Genomic DNA, 22,954 nt, shown 5'->3' on the forward strand with positions numbered 1-22,954 from the left:
AAATATTGAATTCAATAATAATAATAATAATAATAATAATAATAATAATTATTATTATTATTATTATTATTATTAGTAGTAGTAGTAGTAGTAGTAGTAGTAGTAGTAGTAGGTGTAGTAGTAATAAAAGTAGTAGTACTATTATTATTATTTGAATTTAATAAAAATGAAAGATTTTTAAGACATTAGCTTTTCTAGCTCTGCTAGATTGAAAATTATATATTTACCAACAAGAGGATAGCTGAAAATATTGCCACTCTGTACAATTATGGCATTCAAGACATTTGATATTTCTAGTGATTATCACCCAGATCTGCCTAAGCTTTGGATAAAAAAATCTTTTAAATACATTCATTTATTCTGCATCCTGCCACTTTGTCTCCCAGGGCAGTGTGCGTATGAATGTTTGCATCCTTGGCTCCAACTCAGCCATCTATTAGAGGTGGCATTTACTTTGACTGTGGTATTCAAGCAACATAATGAACTTAGAGTGATGGAGAATTGCAAGTGTTGGACATTGCAGACATCAGAGTCCAGCTGAATGCAGTGCAGCCAGGCTGCAGTAGGATTTAGAGAAATATTTTATGTTGGTCAGTAGCTATTTATCAAAATAACATGTTTCTTTTCAATGATTATACTTTCAGTAATATATTCTGCCAGTTGCTCTAAAGCTATTATTATTATTATTATTATTATTATTATTATTATTATAATTATTGTTAGAAACAGCCATCATAGAAACACAACCCCAAAATAAATTCCTAATAAAAGTTTTATGTGTGGCTAAAATTTAGACTTCTCTTTAGGGGTCTTGTTTTCTGCTCTTGGATTTTTCTTTTTGAGATTTGTAGTGTGTTTTAAATTACATTTGTGCTTACAGTCTTGAAGAAGTAGTTTTCCATGTACCTTTTACCTGTGATCACTCCTCGGTAACCCCCTGTCCAATGAACGGCCATGCTTTTAGCAGCCTGTCCCCACTGTGTTGGGCAAACAGACGTGTCTGTTTCAGTGTTTGTCAATGTCAGTTGCTTAACCATTTATCAGTGGTCAGTAAGTGCTCTGGCAGCTGGATATGTTTGGCCTGTGCGCATTAGAAAAAAAAAAACCTTGTTTTTTTTAGGAAATTAAGCATGGACATGATTTCTACACATTGGTTTTCACACACACACACACACACACACACACACACACATACACACACACACACACACACACACACACACACACACACACACACACACACACACACACACACACACACACACACACACCAATAAGTATGTGCCTCTCTTTACTAAAGCCCACCCTCACATGTTTTACACACTCAACCCAACCCCTTCCTATCCCCTCCTCCTCTTGAGGTGGTATAGCTGTCAGACCAATCCTCCAGAGTCTATACACCAGGGCAGAACAAGTTGAAAAACACAGAATGAAGGGAGGAGTAAAAATAGAAGAGTTAGGGGTTCCCATGTCAGTACCACAGGCTTGAGTTTGAGAAAAGGAGAAACTTTAAGTCAGACTTAACACCAGCCTTGATAGATGAGCTGACCCATAACAGCTGCATTTTTTTTAAATAGTAATCAGTGATACAATTCTCTGAGAAGTTGCACGGGTGCTGTACGACTTCCCACAGAGCCACTGCAACTGCCTTGTCACATTGTGACTTGTACAGGTAAGTCTAAGTACTTCTCTAATCCTACTGAAACTAGTATTTTAGTATTTGTCACTGTAACTATTAGAATTCATGGAAAATATTTCTAACAGACTCAATAAATTTGAAAGTGCTTTGAATTAGAATTTTGGTAAAACAAGAAACAGACCCATGTTTCACCTTAGGGCTGTTTCTTAATTAACAAGACAAAATTATTATTCTAATAATCACAGTCTGCACATAAACTTTCATTATTAGGTAATGTTTCTGCGTATGCACCAGAGAGCTCTTAATCCACTGACAAATAAATCCTTCTGTAAAGCTGCTTTGAGACAATGTCTGTTGTGAAAAGCGCTATACAAATAAACTTGACTTGACTTGACTTGACTTGACAAAGGCCATATTTATGTAACACTATTTATTTAACAGAGCACAGGTCAGTGGGTTTTGAAACTGGATTTGCAAATTGGCAATCTGCTTACAAAAAATCAAAATGGTTTGTTTCCACATTTTTGTGCATAATGTTAAAATGTGTGTATATGTGTGTACTACAAGTAGACCTCAAGATAATATTAAAATACTTGCATATAGATAATTTAAATAATTAGTGACATGCCTTCTAATTAGAACAATTCTCAGTAAGATACTAGTGGGCTACTTTAATGTCCTATATAAATGAAAAAAAAAATTTCACATTTATAAACTATCCAGTCTCTATTAAAGCAGTTAAAATATTTACCATGTTATGCAATACTTGTTGAAGTTTTTTTTTGTTGAAGCAGCCTATAAAAATCTACTATACTGTGAGCATAGGCATGGGCAGTGACTGAAAATGTCCAATCGCTGCCCTATGAGTAGGGAAACAAGTAGGGTGTTGTAACATTACAGCCTAAACTGAGGAGTATTGTAGCCTTCCAGGAATCAGTAAAGAATACTGGGATGTTGTCATATACAGTACTGTGCAAAAGTCTTTGACACCATAACTGTTTTAAATACACATTTTGTTTTATATATTTAGCAAAAACAAAATCCCAACAAAAATGCTACAGAAAAAAAAGAAAAACTATTTTCAGGCATTAAACAAAATAATAATTGTTGGTTGTTACCTTGGAAAACAGAAATAAATGCAAAAGTGTGAAGATTTGTAGCAGACTCGCCACAATGCTTACAAAGCTTTACAAATCCTAATATAAAAAAAAAGGTTTATTTCATTATTTTTGAAAGACTCTTTGCTTTTCTTTGCTTCTCAGAATTGTATTATATTTGTATCTGAAAGTTTTTATTAGTTTCTAATATTTAAATAATTGAATCATTTTCTTGGATTCAGGTTTTAAGTGAAAGAATGCTGGCACACCTGCTGTCATTCAGCCGCTCTCTGGTGAGAAGGAAAAATGTGGACTGTCTGGAGGATTCCAAGCTCTGTCGCTGCCTCTCTACAGTGGACCTGATCGCTCTGGGTGTTGGCAGCACACTGGGCGCTGGGGTCTATGTTCTTGCTGGAGAAGTTGCCAAAGGCAACTCCGGCCCAAGCATTGTAGTATCTTTTCTCATAGCTGCTCTGGCCTCTGTTATGGCAGGCTTGTGTTATGCGGAGTTTGGAGCTCGAGTGCCCAAGACAGGTTCTGCATATCTGTATAGCTATGTGACTGTTGGAGAATTCTTGGCCTTTATCACAGGATGGAACCTGATTCTCTCATATGTCATAGGTGAGGTTCAAGTATTGCTCTACTACTCAATGTCATCCAATTGTCATCTTGAAAAATGCTGATCTTAAATAATATATATTTTTTAAATGTAAGGTATTTTCTACACATTATATTTAAAAAAATACTATCCTTTTATTCTTAAGGTTTTTTTTTTATTTATTATCTGAAACTAAATGATCATTAGCTCTGTTATGTTACAAGTGCACTTGAACCTCTTATAGATGGTTAGATAGATGGATAGAACATAAATCCAGCTATTAAATCTCTCAACTGATCATGATAAAAACAAAAACAAATGTTTGGATACTAAAACATCTTATGTAATTCATAATAATACATAATACATAACTTACATAATACAGTTTCTGGCAAAAACTATTGCCATACTTTATTGTAAATATATTATATATAATATTGGCCTAATATATATCATTATCATTTTATAAGAATACATTTATTTATAAATGTATTTATAATTTATACATTTTATATAGAATAAATTTTGGACTTTTCAAATAAATCATCAAGGGTTGTATTGACTTGTACGCATTAAAAACACAACACTGTTTTTCTTTTAATGTAGGTACGTCAAGTGTTGCCAGAGCTTGGAGTGGAACTTTTGATGAACTAATAGGGGGCCATATAGAGCAGTTCTGCAAAATACACTTTAGAATGAGCATGCCTGGCCTGGCAGAGTATCCTGACTTCTTTGCAGTTTGCCTTATATTACTGCTATCAGGTATTTTTTTTTTTAAGTTTTTTGACATTTACATTTAAATAAATAACCTTTTTTGGTATGCTTGACATTTTTTTATTAGGTTATTATCTGTAATAAGCTGTAATAATAATATAATTTAACTTAAACTTGCTTCAGTAACAATAGATTTTTGTAGTTCAAGTTGCAGTTCTGATTAGGAGACACAGCAGGTCATACACAAGAGTGCTTTATTTGTGCCTCATCATGGGGTTTTGTGTTAAGTCCTAAGTAAGTTGGCAGCTGGGCTGCTTTTAAATTCCAGATAGAATGACGTTTGAAATGGCTGGACTTGAGCAGACTATTACACTATTTCAAGAGGACATTCTGTCAATGTTTACTTTATAACAGTAAAGCCAAGTTTTTCCAAGGCCGACATGCTAAGGTAATGAGGAACACCACTAGTATACTGCATTAGAGAAGCTCAGGTTTAGAAAATGTGCTTTTCTGAATAAAAGAATCATTAAAAATTTTAATTAGATTAGAATCAAAAGAAATAAGAATTGCACACAAAGCAGCACTTTGATTTTATACTGAACATTTTCTTATGACTTTATTTTCCCAGGTCTTCTCTCCTTTGGGGTTAAAGAGTCAGCATGGGTCAACAAAGTCTTTACCGCAATCAACGTGCTTGTGCTTATGTTCGTCATTGTCTCTGGCTTCGTCAAAGGAGATTCCTTGAACTGGAAGATATCAGAAGAATATCTTGTCAATGTGACTATTGTGACAAGGCACGAGAGTTATATTTTCAGATGTATAAGGTCAAAAAGTGTGCAATACAAATTAGTTTATGTGTAAAACAAAGACAACTAACTTTATTCTTGTAACTGATTATAGAAATCTATCCTACACTGATAATATTACCAGCGATTACGGTGCAGGTGGGTTTTTGCCTTATGGTTTTGGAGGAACCTTGGCTGGTGCAGCCACATGCTTCTATGCCTTTGTTGGATTCGACTGCATTGCTACAACAGGTATTCATGGCTAGACACAATCATGCCCTGTTAATAAAAGTGCTATTAATTTTGTTTTGTGAAGCAGTGCTTAAATGGCAGATTTTTCTTGGTCAGGAGAGGAGGTGAAGAATCCTCAGAGGGCTATTCCCATTGGTATAGTTGCTTCCCTGCTGATTTGCTTTTTGGCGTACTTTGGTGTGTCTGCTGCTCTTACCCTCATGATGCCGTACTATCTTCTGGATGAGAAGAGTCCCCTGCCTGTGGCCTTTGACTATGTTGGATGGGGTCCTGCTAAATATGTGGTTGCAGTAGGATCCCTGTGTGCACTATCAACCAGGTAATCATTATTTCAAGCTGGGACTCGAGTCTTATTTAAGATCACCTTTTAGTTTCAAATATAAATATTATACATAATTTAATTGTTTGAAAAAAAAAGGACTGCAAGGCCTAGTTAGTACATATTGTTAAATGGGTCTCTTGTGGATTGATTCATAAATACTTTAGTAATCTATGGTGGTGATTTTTTGAAAGAGGAACAAACATAAATTGCTTTGCACTTCAATTTAATTGATGCTTCATTATTGCACTCTTTCAGGACATAAGCCTGAGCATGCAAAATTATTTTCTGTTTTCCTTGTGAACTCTTATGTAGTTCCAGAATAGTCTATATTGCAAGTTGATTTATATTAAGTTGATTCTGACTGGTAATCTATTAATGTGAGAATTTTGGTGCATACAGTCACTGGCCACTTATTTTGGAACACCACACTAATATTGGGTCTGTCCCACTTTTATTCAAAGAATAGACTCTGTTGATTCCACAAGCTGATGGAAACATTTGTTTGGGATACTGATGGTGCTGTTTCTATTGATATAATTGCATTAAATTGCTGCAGATTTTCAAATGCCCTTTCTAGCATGTCCCAATTGTATTTGGATCTAGCGACTGGTGGAGACCATTTAAATATTCTGCAGTCAGTGTATTGTTGATTAAAATAGTTTAAGACAACTTGCACTTTGTGACATGCAAAATTATGATAATGAAAATGGTCATTATAAGATGGGTAAAATTCTGACCTGTCCTATTTTGGTGAGCCTCTGCCCACTTTAGCCTCATATTCCTTATCATTCCAATCAAACAAGAGCCTCTTCCACCTGTTTAATTAGTTGAACTTGGCTTTTCGATAATTTCAATATCAAAGTGTAGCTTCTGCTTGGCTGGAAGGAAAACCTGCACAAACCCTAAACCTTTTTCGTATGTAATGTTTTGGAATGTATCTGCATGAATTTATGCATTGTACTCCTTACCCATTTAATTGGTTGACTGAATAATTGCATGAATGATCAGGAGTACAGGTTTTCCTTTATAAAAGTGGCCACTGAGTGTATATCATCATAAAAACATAATATACCGTAACTTCAAATCTATGGTAGTGCCTTCAGGGATAATCCAGGAATACATAACTGAATGACCAAATCCCTAAATGCTGTCCAGTGTATAGTTCTTAAAGTTAATACACAAACTGAACCATTTTATATTGCAATAAAAAAAAGGTTTTTAGGGAATTGGTCTCCAGCATGTGCTTGTTCTGCTCTTTGGTGCAGTGTGGCTTGTGTTGCCTGACTAATGTGTTCGTCCCGTGCATGTCTCTGCTCTATATGCAGTCTGCTGGGCTCCATATTCCCAATGCCACGTGTAATCTATGCTATGGCAGAGGATGGGGTACTTTTCAAAGTATTAGCCCGAATCAATCCTAAGACGAAGACCCCACTTATTGCCACAATGGCCTCCGGTATAGTTGCAGGTGAGAGCTGGAGGTGCAACTTGCTATGTAAAATTTGGCACCATGTTCCACAAGGCAAATGTGAATGTCTAACATGAAGATAGCATTGGTGAAGTTATAGAATAAATACCCATACAGAGATACCAAAAAATCCAAACAGAAACTTGGCAATAAAGAAAAGATCCCACACAATGCCTGCATTAACAGTAATTTACACATTCACAATTGCCAGTGGATTTCTATGTGTTCTTAACTGTCAGGAATACTTTGTTTTTGAACGATGACCCCTTTTTTGTTCCTAGCCTGTTAGGGGCCATGTTTCCTCTGCCTCGTATTCTGTTTGCCATGGCACGAGATGGTATACTTTTCAGATTTCTTTCCAAAGTGAGTAAGCGTCAATCACCAGTGGCTGCCACAATGGCGGCAGGCACCATAGCGGGTAAGGAGAGAGGGACATGGCATGGACTGCTGTCTCTTTGTGTGTCGCTTGGGTTGCAGTTGCGGTGTGTGCATGACTGGGCTTGCAGTGGTATTGGTGGATGCATGCATTTTCTCTTGTGGTGAAAGGAGTGATATGCAAGTTACATCACATTGATGTCTTTTCCCTGATGCCCTGCTCTTAAATATTTTAATTAATCCAAAATTCACAAGGTAATTAATTGATAAGTCGAATCAGGTGTATTTAATGCATGTTAAGATGTATTTTTTTATTTTTTTATTTATTTTTTTTTACAAAGAAAAGATTACTTATGAGGATAAGGGTTCTTAACTGAAAGTTATTTTCTGGGAGATAAACTTTTTGTTGAACACAGAGTTCTACATAAAGCATTTAAGGCTTTCCTTTATGCTGCAGCTGTAACATTTCTATGACTGCATGTGTGATGCAAAGCAGTGGGGGTTTTCGGAAATTGGTCACACTGCTTTATAGGGGCCTTAAAGAGGAAGATAGGGTGGTGTGAGTGAAAAGAGCAATATTTGCTTTGTGATCAAGGACAGGTGCAGCTGCAAGAATTTCATTTTAGGAACAGTAAAGGATAAAAAACTTTCATGCTAGCAGGAATGAGGGAATGAGTTTTGCAAGTGTTTTAAGCCTCTACATACAGCTGCATAGAGGGCAGAGTGTAGTGTAGATAACAAACTACTAGGAAGAGGTCTGCAGGAGGTCAGTTTTTGCTTTGTGAGGCCCCTGTGATTCAATCCAATCTGGGTTTAATAGTCTACGTTGCTAGCCTGCTGAGTGTTTGTAAGTTTGGTCACCTGTAGCAATGCTCTGAATTAGTGCTTGTGTCTCAAATTGATATCATACTGTACATCCGCAAAGAAATTTAAATTTTCTCTTGGGATGTTAGGGATCCCTTTGGTGTTACATAATTACACAAAAACAATGCATTAATGCAGAAGGTATAGTTGTCCAATTTTATCCATAAAAAGATCAGATTACTGCAAATTTATGCTCCATCTAAAGAGGATTCTGCCACCTGATTCTGTCTATTTAATCAGTTAATCTTTTGCCGACTATTGGCTTCCTGCTTGTTGGAATGAACATTTGCAATAATACAATCCTCTTTACAGATATGACTGGACACCTTCGAAAAAAGCAGAGCTGTGACCACCAGTTATATTATACAGTCAATTATTTAAATAATTACATATAATGATAAAAAATAAGTCAAGAATAAGGAAATTAATTTTGTGTAGCAACACAAATATTAAGAGAATAGCCTTTAGGCACACAGATTATTTCCTTATTATCAGTTGAATTACCGTTTGGAAAATGAAGAGTTCCAGATATTTTACAAGGAAAAGTTTTCAATGTATCTTTTTCTATCACTCAATTTAAATAACTTTATTGAGATTCCCAGACTTAATTGTTGTGCTCATTCTTTAAGTATTTACAGTTTGTCCTTTTCCACTTCCACTTCTAATTTAACCCCCTAAATGTCTTAGCTGAAGTGAAGGATGTTTACAGCTTATGAACACAATCAGGGATTTATGGAGCAGTTTTCACCTGCTTTTTTTTTTTTTTTTTTTTTTTTTTTTTTTAACATTTTAGAAAAGTATAAAAAGAAACAGTATCTTTCCAGGGTAATCTAAAGTTTTTTTTTTTTTTTTTTGCAATTTGTTACATTGTTTTTGTATATATTTAATACTTAATAAATTATATTTATTACACCATATTTAATACAACCTAGTTGTGTTGCCGTGAAATCCCTGGTTGTGGTTTTAGAAATGATGATGGTGATAGTGGTAACTGTCAGATTCATAATTTTACTTGCTGCATCCTTTTAAAAAAAAGGATGAAAAAACATTTCTGTTCATTTATACTTAAAGGTTAATAACTTAAAAGTGGTATTTTACCATAAACCAAACAGAGATAATTAATCCAAGCTACTCGTATAATGCTTATGATGCAAATAGATGCTTATCTAGATTTTTGTCCATAGTGCTAATTATAAAATATTTTTTATGGTAAAAGTTCACTTAAAAAATGTTTTTTTTTGCTTTTAAAGCTTTATATAGACCAACTTCTAATTAATGACCCAGAATATGTTATATCGCATGCCTACTGATAAATCGCCAATTGAATTCATAGATTGGATTGTTTGATTTGAATTGTTTGTTCTTTCTTTTTTAATTTTCTTGTTGGTGTTATTATTGTAATATGTTCTTTACAAGATATAAACAGCATTTATATATTTTCTTAATTGCTTTGTTAATCTTTTTTTTTTGTATGTATGTATATATATCCTACAGCTATCATGGCCTGCCTTTTTGACCTAAAAGCCTTAGTGGACATGATGTCCATTGGCACTCTGCTGGCATATTCTTTGGTTGCAGCTTGTGTTCTTATTCTCAGGTTTGTACTAACGGCTTCATTTACTACAATAAAAAACAAGAAGGAAGCGTAATAAAAGCATTTCAAGGTGTAAATTAAAACAGCTTATAAAAATATTTTCACGATATACTGTGCATTTAATGTGTGCACAGGAATATGCATATAATCTAAAAAAAAAGCTAGTCCATAAGTCTTAGCGGCTTCAGTATTTCACAGTTTTGTTTATTCAACCTTGTTTGCTCAGACAAACTCGAATTAAACAGCACACACTTAATGTATGTGTCCAGAAATCCTGAATGTGGCTACTGTTTAAAAAAAAAAAAAGGGCAAGTAAGAACATTGAAGCAAAAACACAAACTCCACATGAACCAGGAGATTTCTCAACAAGTAGGAGGAGGATGTGTAGACCTTTAAGAAGAGATTAGGTGTACTGTGACCTCAATTTTTTTTTCCATTTTCCAATGTGGTGTGCAGAATTTAATTATTGAAAAAAAGGAGCCATCAGTAAAGCATGAAATAAACAAGTTTGAATAGTTTAGCATATTTGTTCATGAAGGCCTTACTGAAACCTTTAGGTTTGTTTTCTATTCAGTTTAAAATTGAAATAAATTAAAAAGGAAGAGTTGTGTGGGAAGGGGCAGGGCAAGCTATCAGCCAATCACAGTAAAAACAGAGCTGGTGGTAAATAATAAACAAATTATATAGGTGTTTTTGAACTAGGTGACGCTGCTGTTTTTTTACCCACCCAAAAAGCACCTAGGTTATATTGAAATGATTATGCACATATTGTCCAGGGAAGTTTCAAAGGCGGCATAACATGGGCAATCATGTGACAGCATAATACAATTAACATTATATTATAGGAACAGACAGTCAAGATAATCAGTCTTCTGTTTCAGGTATCGTCCTGACTCTGTGCTAGAGAGTTTAAAAACCAATGAGGTTGGGGAATCTGAGCTGACAGAGTCTGAGTCCCATCTTAATAGGCTGAAAGATGGAGAAATGTCTCTGCATACACTATTTAATCCTTCCCTTCAGCCCACAAAGAGCTCATCCAATGCTGTTAACATGGCTGTTGGAGTCATAGGTAAGCTTAATAGCTCTGCCCACTACTGACAAATATCTGTGATCTTGTATATGTACAGTAACTAATATATAAACTAATATATAAATAACATGATAGATTTAAGAAACCAACAGCATCAGGTTATTAGCAATATTTTTGTAGATTAAATAAGCACACAGATAATGATGCATGCATTTCCCCCTTTAACAGCTATCGTAGTGTGTGTCATGAGTGCACTTACTACACATTGTGGACAATCCATTCTTGCTTTGGAGCCCTGGGTCTTGGGAGTGCTGGCAGCATCCTTTCTCATCTTTTTTATGTGTGTTGTTTTGGTCTGTAGACAACCACAAACAAGCAAAAAGGTGTCTTTTATGGTATGTTGACTTGCAAAATGTTTAAGGTTAACAGAGTACACACTCCTAAAATAGAAATCCTCCTTATTTATTTATTTATTTATTTATTTATTTATTTATTTTATTTGTAATTTTAAAGTTTTTTCTAACCAAGTTTTGCTGCAGATTATAAAAGTTCTGCCAGTGTAAGACAACAAATGGCTATTTTTAATTGATGTACTAAGAACTTTAACTGTTAGGTATTGAAAAGAACAAGAAAGACAGGTTAGTAGTAAGTTGGGATAAAACTCTTTAGCAAAATATTTTGACTATTAATTGTTATATGTTGTTGATTAATCATTCCATACAAATACATGTTTTATGTTAAGAAGTCTCTAGTGAATGTAATGTGACAGATAACAATTATGTAACATTTAACCGGGGTTTTATGCCTACCTACCTACAGTATCTCCAAAAAGTGAGTACACCCCTCAAATATCAGCAAACATTTTAGTACCTTCTCAAGGGACAATACTATAGAAATCAAACTTGGATATGTTTTAGAGTAGTCCTGTCAAGCAGACAAAACCATAATTAACCAATGATGAATACGACAATGTGCCTTTGCATGGTACATGATGTAAAGCTGTTATCACTTGTTGCAAGATATTCTGACAATTATGGCTGTATAATGAGTTATTTTCAGAGAACAGTAAATCTATACTGCTATACAAGCTGCACATTGACAATTTTAAAATATATAATAGTTTCATTTCTATAGTATTAAGAAGATATACTAAGATGGTTGCTGAATTAAGATGGGTACATCTAACATTTGTGAGATACTGTACCTAATTTCGGTACCTTTATGGGTTTTTGGAAGATAATTTCCAATACATCTTTGTTGCATTGGAAATTAACTTCCAAAAACCCATAAAGGTTGAATGACAAACTCATAAGTTACAACATAAAATTTTGTTTAAAAAAGTTTAATGCTTACTTATAACATTAATAATAGAAGTTAAGAAATAATCCAGAAATTGCTAAATGTAGATAAAACTGAGGGAAAAACAAGAGGAAGCCTCTGTACAGTGTATGGTTCAGTAAACTGAGACTAATGTGGCGTTTCATTTATTTGACTTAACACGCATACTAAGTTTCCATGCATGTATTATTGGGCACTGCTGCAGATGTTCATTGCAGAGTTTATTTGTTTTACAGGTTCCCTTGCTACCCTTTCTGCCCATCCTGAGCATATTTGTCAATGTTTACCTCATGGTGCAGCTCAGTGGAGACACGTGGATCCGTTTTTCAGTTTGGATGGCTATAGGTAAGTGCTCTCTCTCTCTCTCTCTCTCTCTCTCTCTCTCTCTCTCTCTCTCTCTCTCTCTCTCTCTCTCTCTCTCTCTCTCTCTCTCTCTCTCTCTCTCTCTCTCTCTCTCTCTCTCTCTCTCTCTCTCTCTTACACACACAAACACACACAGACTTAAGCACACGCACACCAATACAGTATTACTCCAAGACATGAATAGTACTTAAATGCCTTAGATGAATACATGTTTGAGTTGTGTTTCACTCATCTACAGGTTTCCTTATTTATTTCGGTTATGGGATGTGGCACAGCAGTGAACATCAGAGGCAGCGGCAGAACACTGAAAACGCGCAAGAGAAACAGAGGATGTTTGCAAAGGAGGATGCTGTAGACAAATACATCCAATCAGAGAAAACCAGTCAGCTTTAGAGAATGTATTGCTGTTAAAGCTGATTTTGTAACAAGCCCTTGTGCTTTACCAAATGAGAGACCAGCTCAGCTCTGAGCCCAGTATCAGATGTGGGTTGACATTGCTTTCTTTATTAAGGTGTTTTTAATTTAATGAAATATAAACCTTATCACATATAAAACCTTATCACATAAGTATGTGAGTAAGAAATGTCTTAACTCTGCAATGAGGACTGAACTTTACACATTAACTGAGTAAATGTTAACATTACACCTTTAATAGCCATTACACCTTTAATAGCCACCTTTAATAGCCATTACACCTTTAATAGCCATTACACCTTTAATAGCCACCTTTAATAGCCATTACACCTTTAATAGCCATTACACCTTTAAAAGGCATTTCAGATGCATATAGAAATAGCTAGAGTAACATTAGCTACCAGAGTGGCTATTGTTGGGTAGTGTACGTTTTTTTATTATTATTATTATAATTTAACATAAGTGTAAGTACAAATATAGAAACTAGGTTTTTTTTGTATGTTTGCTTGTTTCATATTTTTTTTGTAGCCATGATCAGTATTCTCAATATTTGACTGCATATACATTTTTTGCAATTAATTTATATTGCTGTGTTTAGACCTTTGTTTAAGATAAAAAATTAAATGAAAAGTTTTACTTTTAATTAATAAAACATATAATAGGGTTATGGTATTTTTATTTTATGTTGTTTTAAGATATTTCACAGACATTTTTTTGCAAATGGAGCTCTCATAATATTCAGAGATTGCTGGTATAAATGAGCTAGAGGGTTTCTACCGCTAGTGCTTCTGATTTTTTTTAAATATAAAAACTATACTTTAATTTTTGGGGTTTGCATTGCATTATTTACTTAAGGTGAAAAATTAAGGTTGAAATTATTTGGATTTTTCTGTAGAAACATCACTATTAATGTTTCTAGGAAAATTACACAGAATTGTGTACAGAAGTAACACTGGGGATGATTCTTTCTAATTCAGAGAGTAGATATATACAGCATGTCAGTGACAGGTGATAAAACAGGAACTAATGTAATGATTGAAAACAATTACATCCTGGATTATTTACTTATTATTTTTATTTATCCTTTTGCCCTAAATTCCTATGGAAGTAAAACTAAAATTAGATGTACAGTGTAACTAAAGTGTGAATTTCACAAAAGGACAGATCTTTACCTTTTATATACCTTTTGATTGAAAGGGTTATAACCCTTCTGTTTACCATGTTACCAAGTACATGACATATTATGTGTAACCACCAGCCTCCACAGATCATAATAATGTTTTATTATATTTTCAATTTCTTATGGTTACATTCCTGCTGTAATTGTTTTGCATACTTAATTATTTAGCAATTTTTTATTTTGCTATTATCTTGCTTTTTATCTTGCTATGTAACAAATTAAGAGTTTTGTACATTCTGTAATTTAATGTACTATTAGTAGCTTTCTTTTTGTGTGTGTAGATTTATTTAAACACATTTGTAAGTAACATAAAAATACAATGTAACTTAGCTATGTGAAGCAACAGTGGGATGTTGTGTGGATATTTAGATGATAGTCATGTAATACAATTTCAGCAAACGTTTGATGCCTGATTGTTTGTATAACTTTAATGACATATTTTTTAAGTATAAATATCAAAGCTGATATATTTGTATGTCAGAATTTAGATTAGATCTATATTGTTGGTTATACACAAATTGTGATTGTTCTTACAGTGTCATAGATTTGCTAGATTTCATAAAATCTCAGACATTACAGCAACCTTTACAAAGCCCACCGATGTGACTGATTTATTTTATAGAATAAATAACAATAATGTGTAGATTAACTCTTATGGATGTCTCCTGTATGACTAAATTTGTGGCCTAATAAAACAGTATTACAGACAGATTCTGGTGAAGTCACGAATTAAAGAATTCTCATTCTTTTCTTCTTATGTTTAACAATAAACTTTTTCCAATTTTTCATATTTACATTTTTATGTGACATTTGTGTGTTCAGGAGACCAAGTACAAAGGGAGTAAGGCCAGGAACATTGGAGGTGGGTTTAAACTGTTCTTTCATGGTGTGGATGGAAAGAGAAATGGCAGTGGTGAACACGTATTTTAAGAAGAAGGAGGATCATAGGGTGACGTATAAGAGTGGAGGAAGGTGCACACAGGTGGACTATGTTCTATGTAGGAGATGCAACCTCAAGGAGATTGGAGACTGTAAGGTGTTGGCAGGGGACAATTGTAGCTAAACAGCATCAGATGGTGGTCTGTAGGATGGTTTTGGAGGTGAAGAAGAAGAGAAGAAGAGTGAAGACTGAAAGAAGAATAAGATGGTGGAAACTGAATGTGGAAGACTGTAGTGTGAGATTCAGGGAAGAGGTAAGAAAAGGGCTCGTGGTGGTGAGGAGGTGCTGGATGATCGGGCAACTACTGCAGAAGTGATAAGGGAGACAGATAGAAGGGTTCTTGGTGTGACATCTGGAAATAGAACGGAAGACAAAGAGATGTGGTGGTGAATAAGGAAGCGCAGCAGAGCATAAGGAGAAAGAGGTTGGCAAAACAAAATTGGGATCAACAGAGTGATGAGAAAAGTAGGCAGGAGTACAAGGAGATGCGGCAGCAGGTAAAGAGGGATGTGGCGAAAGCCAAGGAAAAGGCATATGAGGAGCTGTATGTGAAGTTGGACACTAAGGAAGTGGAAAAGGATTTGAACCGATTGGCCAGGCAGAGAGACCGAGCTGGGAAGGATGTGCTGCAAGTTAGAGCAATAAAGGATGGAGATGGAAATGTGTTGACTAGTGAGGAGAGTGTGTTGAGAATCTGAAGGGATTATTTTGATCAGCTGAATAATGAGGAAAATGAGAGGGAGAGAAGGTTGGATGGTGTGGAGATGGTGAAGCAGGAAGTGGATAGGATTATTAATGAGGAAGTGAGAGCAGCAATTAAGAGGATGAAGAGTGGAAAGTCAGTTGGACCAGATGACATACTGGTAGAAGCATGTAGATGTTTAGGTGAGATGGCAGTGGAGTTTTTAACAAGATTGTTTAACAGGATTTTGGAAGGTGAGAGGATGCCTGAGGAATAGAGATGGAGTGTGCTGGTACCGATCTTTAAGAACAAGAGAGCTGTGCAGACCTGCAGTAACTACAGGGGAATTAAGTTGATCAGTCACACCATGACGTTATGGGAAAGAGTAGTGGAAGCCAGGCTGAGAGAACAGGTGACCATCTGTGAACAACAGTATGGTTTTATGCAGAGGAGGAGCACCAAAGACGCATTATTTGCTTTGAGAATGTTGATGGAGAAGTATAGAGAAGGTCAGAAGGAGTTGCATTGTGTTTGTGGATTTAAAGAAAGCGTACGACAGGGTGCCAAGAGAGGAGTTGTGGTATTGTATGGGAAAAAAGTCAGGTGTGTCAGAGAAGTATGTGAGGGTGGTGCAGGACATGTATGAGGACAGTGTGACAGATGTGCAGTAGGAACGACAGACTGGTTCAAGGTGAAGGTTGGACTGCATCAAGGATCAGCTCTGAGGTCAGACAGGAGTCTCCATGGACTATGGTGTTTGCGAATGATATTGTGATTTGTGGTGAGAGTAGGGAGCAGGTTGAGAAGCGCCTGAATAGGTGGAGGTATGTGCTGGAGAGAAGGGGAATGAAAGTCAGTAGGAGTAAGACAGAGTACATGTGTGTGAATAAGAGGGAGGGCAGTGGAGTGGTGCAGTCGCAGGGACAAGAGGTGGAGAAGGTGGAGGATTTCAGGTACCTGGGGTCAACAGTGCAAAGTAATGGAGAGTGTGTTAGAGAAGTAAAGAAAAGAGTGCAGGCAGGGTGGAGTGGGTGGAGAAGAGTGACAGGCATGATTTGTGATAGAGTATCTGCGAGAGTGAAAGGGAAAGTTTATAGGACTGTGGTGAGACCTGCGAGGTTGTATGGTTTAGAGACAGTGGCTTTGAGTAAAAGACAGGAGGTGTAGCTGGAGGTAGCAGAGCTGAAGATGTTGAGGTTTTTGTTGGAAGTGACGAGGATGCACAGGATTAGAAACAAGTTTATTAGAGCGACAGCACATGTAGGACGTTTTGGAGACATGGTGAGGGAGGCGAGATTGAGATGGTTTGGACATGTTTAGAGGGACATGGGGTACATCGGAAGGAGAATGCTGAGGATGGAGCCAGCAGGAAGGAGGAAAAGAGGAAAGCCAAGGAGGAGGTTTATAGATGTGGTGAGGGAAGACATGCAGGTAGTTGGGTTGAAAAAGGCAGATGTAGAGGACAGGGGGGGTATGGAGACGGATGATCCACTTTGGCGACCCCTAATGGGAGCAGCCGAAAGAAGAAGAAGAAGAAGAAGAAGAAGAAGAAGAAGAAGAAGAAGAAGAAGAAGAAGAAGAAGAAGAGGAAATATATACCTTCACATAAATCTGCCCAGCAGAGGGCACCAGCGGATGGGCAGTTTAGAATTTAGAGTCAGTAGAGTAGTTTAAAATTATTACCCTCTTTTTGTGGAAGATCAAGCCCACAGTGCTTTAGAGACAGTCAATGTTTGCAGAGCTTTAAATCTGCTTTCTGCCATTCCTAAAAATTGTACAGGCCCCTGGACACCTGAAAGTGTTCACTATGAATTTCTGGGTACTTCTTTTATTATCAGTATTTCTGCTGGAGGTCCAAAATGGTGAGTCTATAACACTTTTTTATTATTTACTGTTTTCCAAGTCCGATTAGGAAACAGTTATAGCTGTGGAAGAGACTGTAAATGTGTATCTTTTGTAGTTATTAGGAATGATCATGATTTTGTTGTGAGTGATGGGGATCCCTGAGCTGAGACACAAGTTGAGTAACAAAGGTGGGGAGGGAAATAAGCATTACAGGAATTCACAAAAATCTTTTGGATAAAATGTTTTAGACTTAAGTTTAGCAGCAAACTGACAAACAATTAAAGCCAGTTAACTTCTAATTAAAGTTCTTCGAGATGACACTAATTGGCACAGTGTAATACAAAAACACATGCAGGTTGTTTATATTATTTATCTTAAACTTGCAAGATTCCTGGTGTCTGGGCATTAACATAAAGAGAAAAAAGAAAGTTCCTGCCATGCTGTTTGTTCAGCTGTGGATTTGTACTGTAGTGCAAAATGGAGTTTCTTTCCAGATGCTGCTCTGTTCCTGCTGCTCTCTACTTGTTCTCTACTCACTGACTCTTACTGGAAAATGAGATATTCTCTTAGCTGGTTCTCCCTAATTTCTAAACAAAGCGTCCAAATCTACACACTCGCCATGTTATCCTGTTTCCTTCTCATTTACAAGCAAAGATGAGCAATTCTGATAATGGTTTGACATACCACTTCTTTTTCATGCTAATCCAGGTGTAAGTCAAGAGACCAAGAATAAGAAAGATGCCAATTTCAGACCAGGGCGAAAGAAGGGCAAGGGTCGTTACCCCAAAGTAAAAGACAAAGAAGTAGGAGGTAAACTTCAGTCCATTCTCACCCAGGTTCTGGAAAAAGGTCGCTTTCTTCGTCTAAGTGACCATACAATCTTGAATTCTGGAAAAACACTGGAACTAAGATGCAAAGGCAGCAAGATTGGCTGGGCATACCCATCTTATTTGGACACTTTTAATGACACCCGTTTCAGGTACTTTAATCATTTGTTTAGCTGCTTCATCCACAAATCACACTCAAGTTAAAATTGTTAATTTTGATCTAGCGATCATATTTATCTCATGGGAACGAAAGCCAGAAAGAGTAAATAAACAATCAACACCAAATGCTTGTTTCTAGAGCAAGAAAAACTGCATCAAATACAGATTTTGATCTCTAATGAACAGTAAACTATAACTACCTGATATAAAATGATAATGAAACCTTGCATACTTTACAGTAGATCTTCCAACAGATTAAAGAGTATGTATAAGCATACATTGTGTTGCTTTACTCCTTGTTTCTTGTGTTAGCTTTGAACAGAATGATAAGTTTAGTCAGTTGACCCTGAAGTCACCTTCTCCTGCTGATACGGGAGAATACAGCTGCTGGGTGATACTCTGTGATGGTGATGAGTGTGAAAAGGACACAGATCGCACTTCCACCTCTTATATATACTTTACAGGTACAACATATCTTACTGTACCAGGGAAAAAAATTCTTGATTATATCACAATATTGTTTTTGTAACTTAGAAAACATCATTGCTGATCGTGCAAATGTCTTTATCTTTTTACCAAGACAAAGATGAGCTTTTTGTCCCATCACCCATCCACTTTGAGATTGTGTTTATGCGGCCTGATATACCTGCAACGGTACCCTGCCGAGTCACATCCCCTAAGACCACTGTGTCCCTACACCGAGAAATGCCTCCAGAGGAGATACAGGCTGATGGGAAACTTATCTCCTACAACCCTACCAAAGGTTTTATTCTGCAGAACCCCAGCCTTGAGTACACGGGGGCCTTTTACTGCAAGGCTAAGAGCACCACAAAGACCACACCACAGGTCTCCAATAAGTACCAGCTGCTTTATCTTGAAGGTCAGAAAGATGTAACAAATAAACATAAAAAAAGTGAAAATTGATGGCTGAACATTTAGATCTGAAAGCACCGAACATAAGTAATATGGACTAAATCAAACAAACAAACAGGCAGATACATTTATCAAATATGTTTTTTCCTATTTTTCACTCTAGTACCCAGTGGTCCCCCATATGCAACTATTCAAGCCTCCTCAATTCTAGTGACTGGAGGGGACCTTTTTAACATTACCTGCACTGTTTTGGGTGAGCCCGAAATTGATGTTAAATTCAGCTGGACCTATCCAGGACAGGTAAACAACACAGTACTTTCTGTTAAAGAGACAAGACTTATTGCTTGAAAATGTTATATATTCTGTAAAAAGTATATGTATAAAATACAGTGGGTGCAAAAATGGATGTATGAGCTATAAATTAAACTAAGCTTATTTTAGTTCTACTACTAGTAGTAGAAATAATAATAAAAATATATACATATAATAGAAAATACAAAAATGTTTAATAGTAATAACACTGAAGCAAGTTGAGGGGTAAAGACATCAGATGTTCAGGTGATGAATAACAATTGCAGGATACATTATACCAACAGTGCCTCATACTTAGAGACTCTTTCTGAGATTGTTATTGCTGTGTTTTAAATGGTTACAGAATAGTACAATACAAAACTTGAAACTGTTATATTAGCTATATTAATTAAATTTAATTTGATGTAAAGTTCAGCATCCAGTAGTGAATTGCAATGTTTTATTTTGTCTTGTAACTGACTCACTGGGCTTTCATTGAATAACTTCTTCTCATTGCATAACACTGAAATAAAAATTATTTGTAAATGTTCTGAGAGTCTGGATTGAGTGAGTGGTACATTTATGTGCTGTTCTATAATTCTGTATCTACAGTTACATTAGAGCGAAGGTGTTTTTAAAATAATTTTAAACTTCTTCCTCTATAACATAAGAGATTTTCTCCCACCTGTGATAAAGTTTCCACCCTCACCCAGTGTCATACCTGCTCCTACCAAAGACTCTACAGTGTTTAGTCTGTGTATGGTGCGCAAAAGCCCTCAGGAAGTCAAACACAATCTTTAAAAAGTTCTCCTCATTACTGTACCCCAATCACTTTCACTTTAGACTCTTTGCCATTTAACTGAAAGCTTGTATTTGCAAATTGTAAATTAATTAATGCACACAATCTAAGAAAACTCACCCTGAATTACCTACTTGTTTTCCCATCAAGGACCAGAGGCCTGTGATTATTCAGGACTCCCGGAGGCTGATAAACAGGGGCGTGGGCCAAATTGTGCGCATTTCCCAAAGTGTCATGATTGTGGATGATGTGGAGACTATCGATTTTGGGACGTACATATGCACAGCTAAAAATCCCCATGGAGAAACCTCAGTGGCCACACAAGTGAACTTATTAGGCCATTAGAGGAAAAATTGGACTCTCTTTATACATCAGGTATCTTGCTGCTTGCTTTTATTGATGTCTTTGTCAAGAGAAAAAAAAATAAAGACTTTTCATGGCAAAGAGTAAAAAATGCAAGATAATATAAAATGCAAATAACATTCTCACTGTTCATAATACCCACAAATGCTTCATATAGTGAAAATAGCACAACCAAAGGTTTATCAAAGAGTTTAACTATGAACTATGCTTTTTAAAATGCTACAATTATCTGTATCTCAATATTAACATGGTCTTGCATTGCTGTAAGTGAAAATAAAATAAGCTGATGGTGGAGCTTGTGGTGGAAAGTGTGCTAAGCCTCTAATGGACTCCGTATGTGGAATGTGGAGTGCAGAGTGGAGCCTGTGCTTATTTTTGGTTCTGTGTTATACACTCTTCATTTTCCATGTTTTTCCTTGACCAGTCATACCTAAGCCTTCTGTAACTCTGCATTTGTCCCAGTAGCATCATTCCATACACAAAACCATAACATTCTAAAAGGTTCCTACTAATGAAAATACTTGACTAAAGTTGCACATTTGAAATAAACAAATCAAGTGATTTTAATGACTTTATTTTAATTGTAAATTTATTTAAAAATAAGAAAAAAAAAAAAAAAAAAACAGGTTCACACCAATAAACTTACACAAATATTTTTGCGACACACATAACCAAGTTCCACATTAACTCAGTTTCTTTTTGCTTTCACATCCAAACCATATTTACTCATGAAATAGTCAATACTTAAAGCTGCAGGAGGCGAGTTTCAACACTGGGGGTTGCTCTTGAGGCCACTTGAACATGCACAAACAGTCATATACGTTGGTCCATGGTCATAAAGAATGGTTAAAGAAAAAGGACAAACAAAAAAAAAGTCCTATGTCAACAGCACTGAACAATCCTAAACCCGTATTCATGTTTAAAACACACACTGACTTTCATTTACTGAAGTAGCATTTTATTGGACTGACTAATTCTCTGAAATATCAAATACACCATTCATTAGTCTTCAGTTTGTGGGACATTGTCTTTAAAACAAAAATTGTAATTCAAATATTCTAATATTGATTCAAAACCCAGAGATTACATCTGCATCCCCTAAGCATTTTCCTAATACTATTACATGGGGCTACCATTTCATTTACACCTATGAAAATGACTTGTGTAAAAATAGCATGTTTACATTAAATATATTCCCACCCCACGATTTCTTACCTCACTATTCAAAAAGAGGGGGGGGGGGGGGGGTGCGAGGGGTTACTCATCTTTAAATGGTCAAGAAGCATCTGGAAAGGTTTTATGCATATCATTCTAGGAATTTGTATTTGTAGTGATGGAATACAAGTCCTGGCAAAAAGCTGCTGGTGATACAGGAAAAAAAAAAACACAACGTATGACTATTTCGATATTACACAGGTCTTATGCATAGAAACTGAAGACAAAGAATTTAGCCACACTATTCAAACACTAGCCAGTCATATGAAGTTCTAGTGGCAAAAAAAGAGGAGAAATTATGTACAAGCCCTGAGATATATATATATATTTATTTATTTATATTTATGTATTTTTTTCTTCAGCAATCAAACGTGAAAGGCAAAGTACAAAAAGGTGGCCTAATTGATTAAGTGCTTCTGTGCAATCCTTTAATCAGTCATAAAAGTCTTTCAACTGTACAAAGTACACCTGAGAGTAGATCCATTTTGGATTAATGTCCTTCAGGTGACAGGTTGTGGACCCACACGACTAATATAGCCTTCAGTGTTGACACAAACTCTGTCCCTGGCGTCTGAGTGTTTGAGAAGCTGCTTCCTCGAAGCTGAAGACCAGTGTTATCTTGGGGAAACTGGGGGGCTGGAGAAAATGCCTGAGTGCTGAGGGGACTGCAGAGTCATGGAGGTGGAAGATGGAGACATTTTGCGGGGACTGCTCAGATCTCCATTCTGTAGTTTCCACAGCAGCTCCTCATTTTCCATTGATAGACGCTTATTCACTTTCGTCTCTTTCTGAAGTGATTCCTGCAGGACCGCCTGCTCTGTGGACAGTTGCCTAGTAGGTGAAAACAGGCACATGAACCTTAATTGAACTATAAGTATACAATCCTCTGCAAAAATGTACCAAGCACAAAACGGTAAAATATGAAGCTTT

The 22,954-nt window shown here is 36.1% G+C and overlaps 3 protein-coding genes across 11 annotated transcripts in view; 2 read left to right on the forward strand and 1 right to left on the reverse strand.

Annotated features, from left to right (window-relative positions):
• The first annotated feature begins 1,371 nt into the window (after window positions 1-1,371).
• slc7a2 (solute carrier family 7 member 2) lies at window positions 1,372-14,739 on the forward strand. Of its 3 annotated transcripts, XR_014536770.1 has the most exons (13): window positions 1,372-1,672; window positions 2,979-3,357; window positions 3,941-4,096; window positions 4,677-4,842; window positions 4,949-5,085; window positions 5,182-5,404; window positions 6,733-6,872; window positions 9,606-9,708; window positions 10,587-10,774; window positions 10,964-11,130; window positions 12,310-12,418; window positions 12,675-13,090; window positions 13,190-14,739. XR_014536770.1 is itself a non-coding variant. In XM_083561359.1 (12 exons), exons 2-12 carry the CDS (start codon window positions 2,994-2,996, stop codon window positions 12,827-12,829), a joined length of 1,908 nt encoding a protein of 635 aa, XP_083417485.1. In that variant the 5' UTR covers window positions 1,372-1,672; window positions 2,979-2,993; the 3' UTR covers window positions 12,830-13,106. The 3 variants fall into 3 exon arrangements, 2 of the variants coding, with proteins under 2 accessions (XP_083417485.1, XP_083417486.1); XM_083561359.1 differs by lacking the exon at window positions 13,190-14,739 and having other exon boundaries at window positions 12,675-13,106; XM_083561360.1 differs by lacking the exons at window positions 6,733-6,872; window positions 13,190-14,739 and adding an exon at window positions 7,154-7,290 and having other exon boundaries at window positions 1,373-1,672; window positions 12,675-13,106.
• Window positions 14,740-17,335: 2,596 nt separating this feature from the next.
• pdgfrl (platelet-derived growth factor receptor-like) lies at window positions 17,336-21,103 on the forward strand. Its single transcript, XM_083559966.1, has 6 exons — window positions 17,336-17,514; window positions 18,206-18,476; window positions 18,796-18,947; window positions 19,064-19,363; window positions 19,520-19,656; window positions 20,597-21,103. The coding sequence occupies exons 1-6, from the start codon at window positions 17,460-17,462 to the stop codon at window positions 20,789-20,791; spliced, it is 1,110 nt and encodes a 369-aa protein (XP_083416092.1). The 5' UTR covers window positions 17,336-17,459; the 3' UTR covers window positions 20,792-21,103.
• Window positions 21,104-21,367: 264 nt separating this feature from the next.
• mtus1a (microtubule associated tumor suppressor 1a) overlaps window positions 21,368-22,954 on the reverse strand; it is a 31,249-nt gene continuing 29,662 nt past the window's right edge. For all 7 annotated transcript variants that reach the window (XM_083559962.1, XM_083559958.1, XM_083559963.1 and 4 more), the window contains exon 15: window positions 21,368-22,855. In XM_083559962.1, the coding sequence (XP_083416088.1) occupies window positions 22,639-22,855 (217 nt within the window). In that variant the 3' untranslated portion in view covers window positions 21,368-22,638. The remainder of the gene's footprint in view (window positions 22,856-22,954) is intronic.

The sequence above is a fragment of the Silurus aristotelis genome (genome assembly GCF_946808225.1).
Source record: "Silurus aristotelis genome assembly, chromosome: 14".
NCBI lineage: Eukaryota > Metazoa > Chordata > Actinopteri > Siluriformes > Siluridae > Silurus > Silurus aristotelis.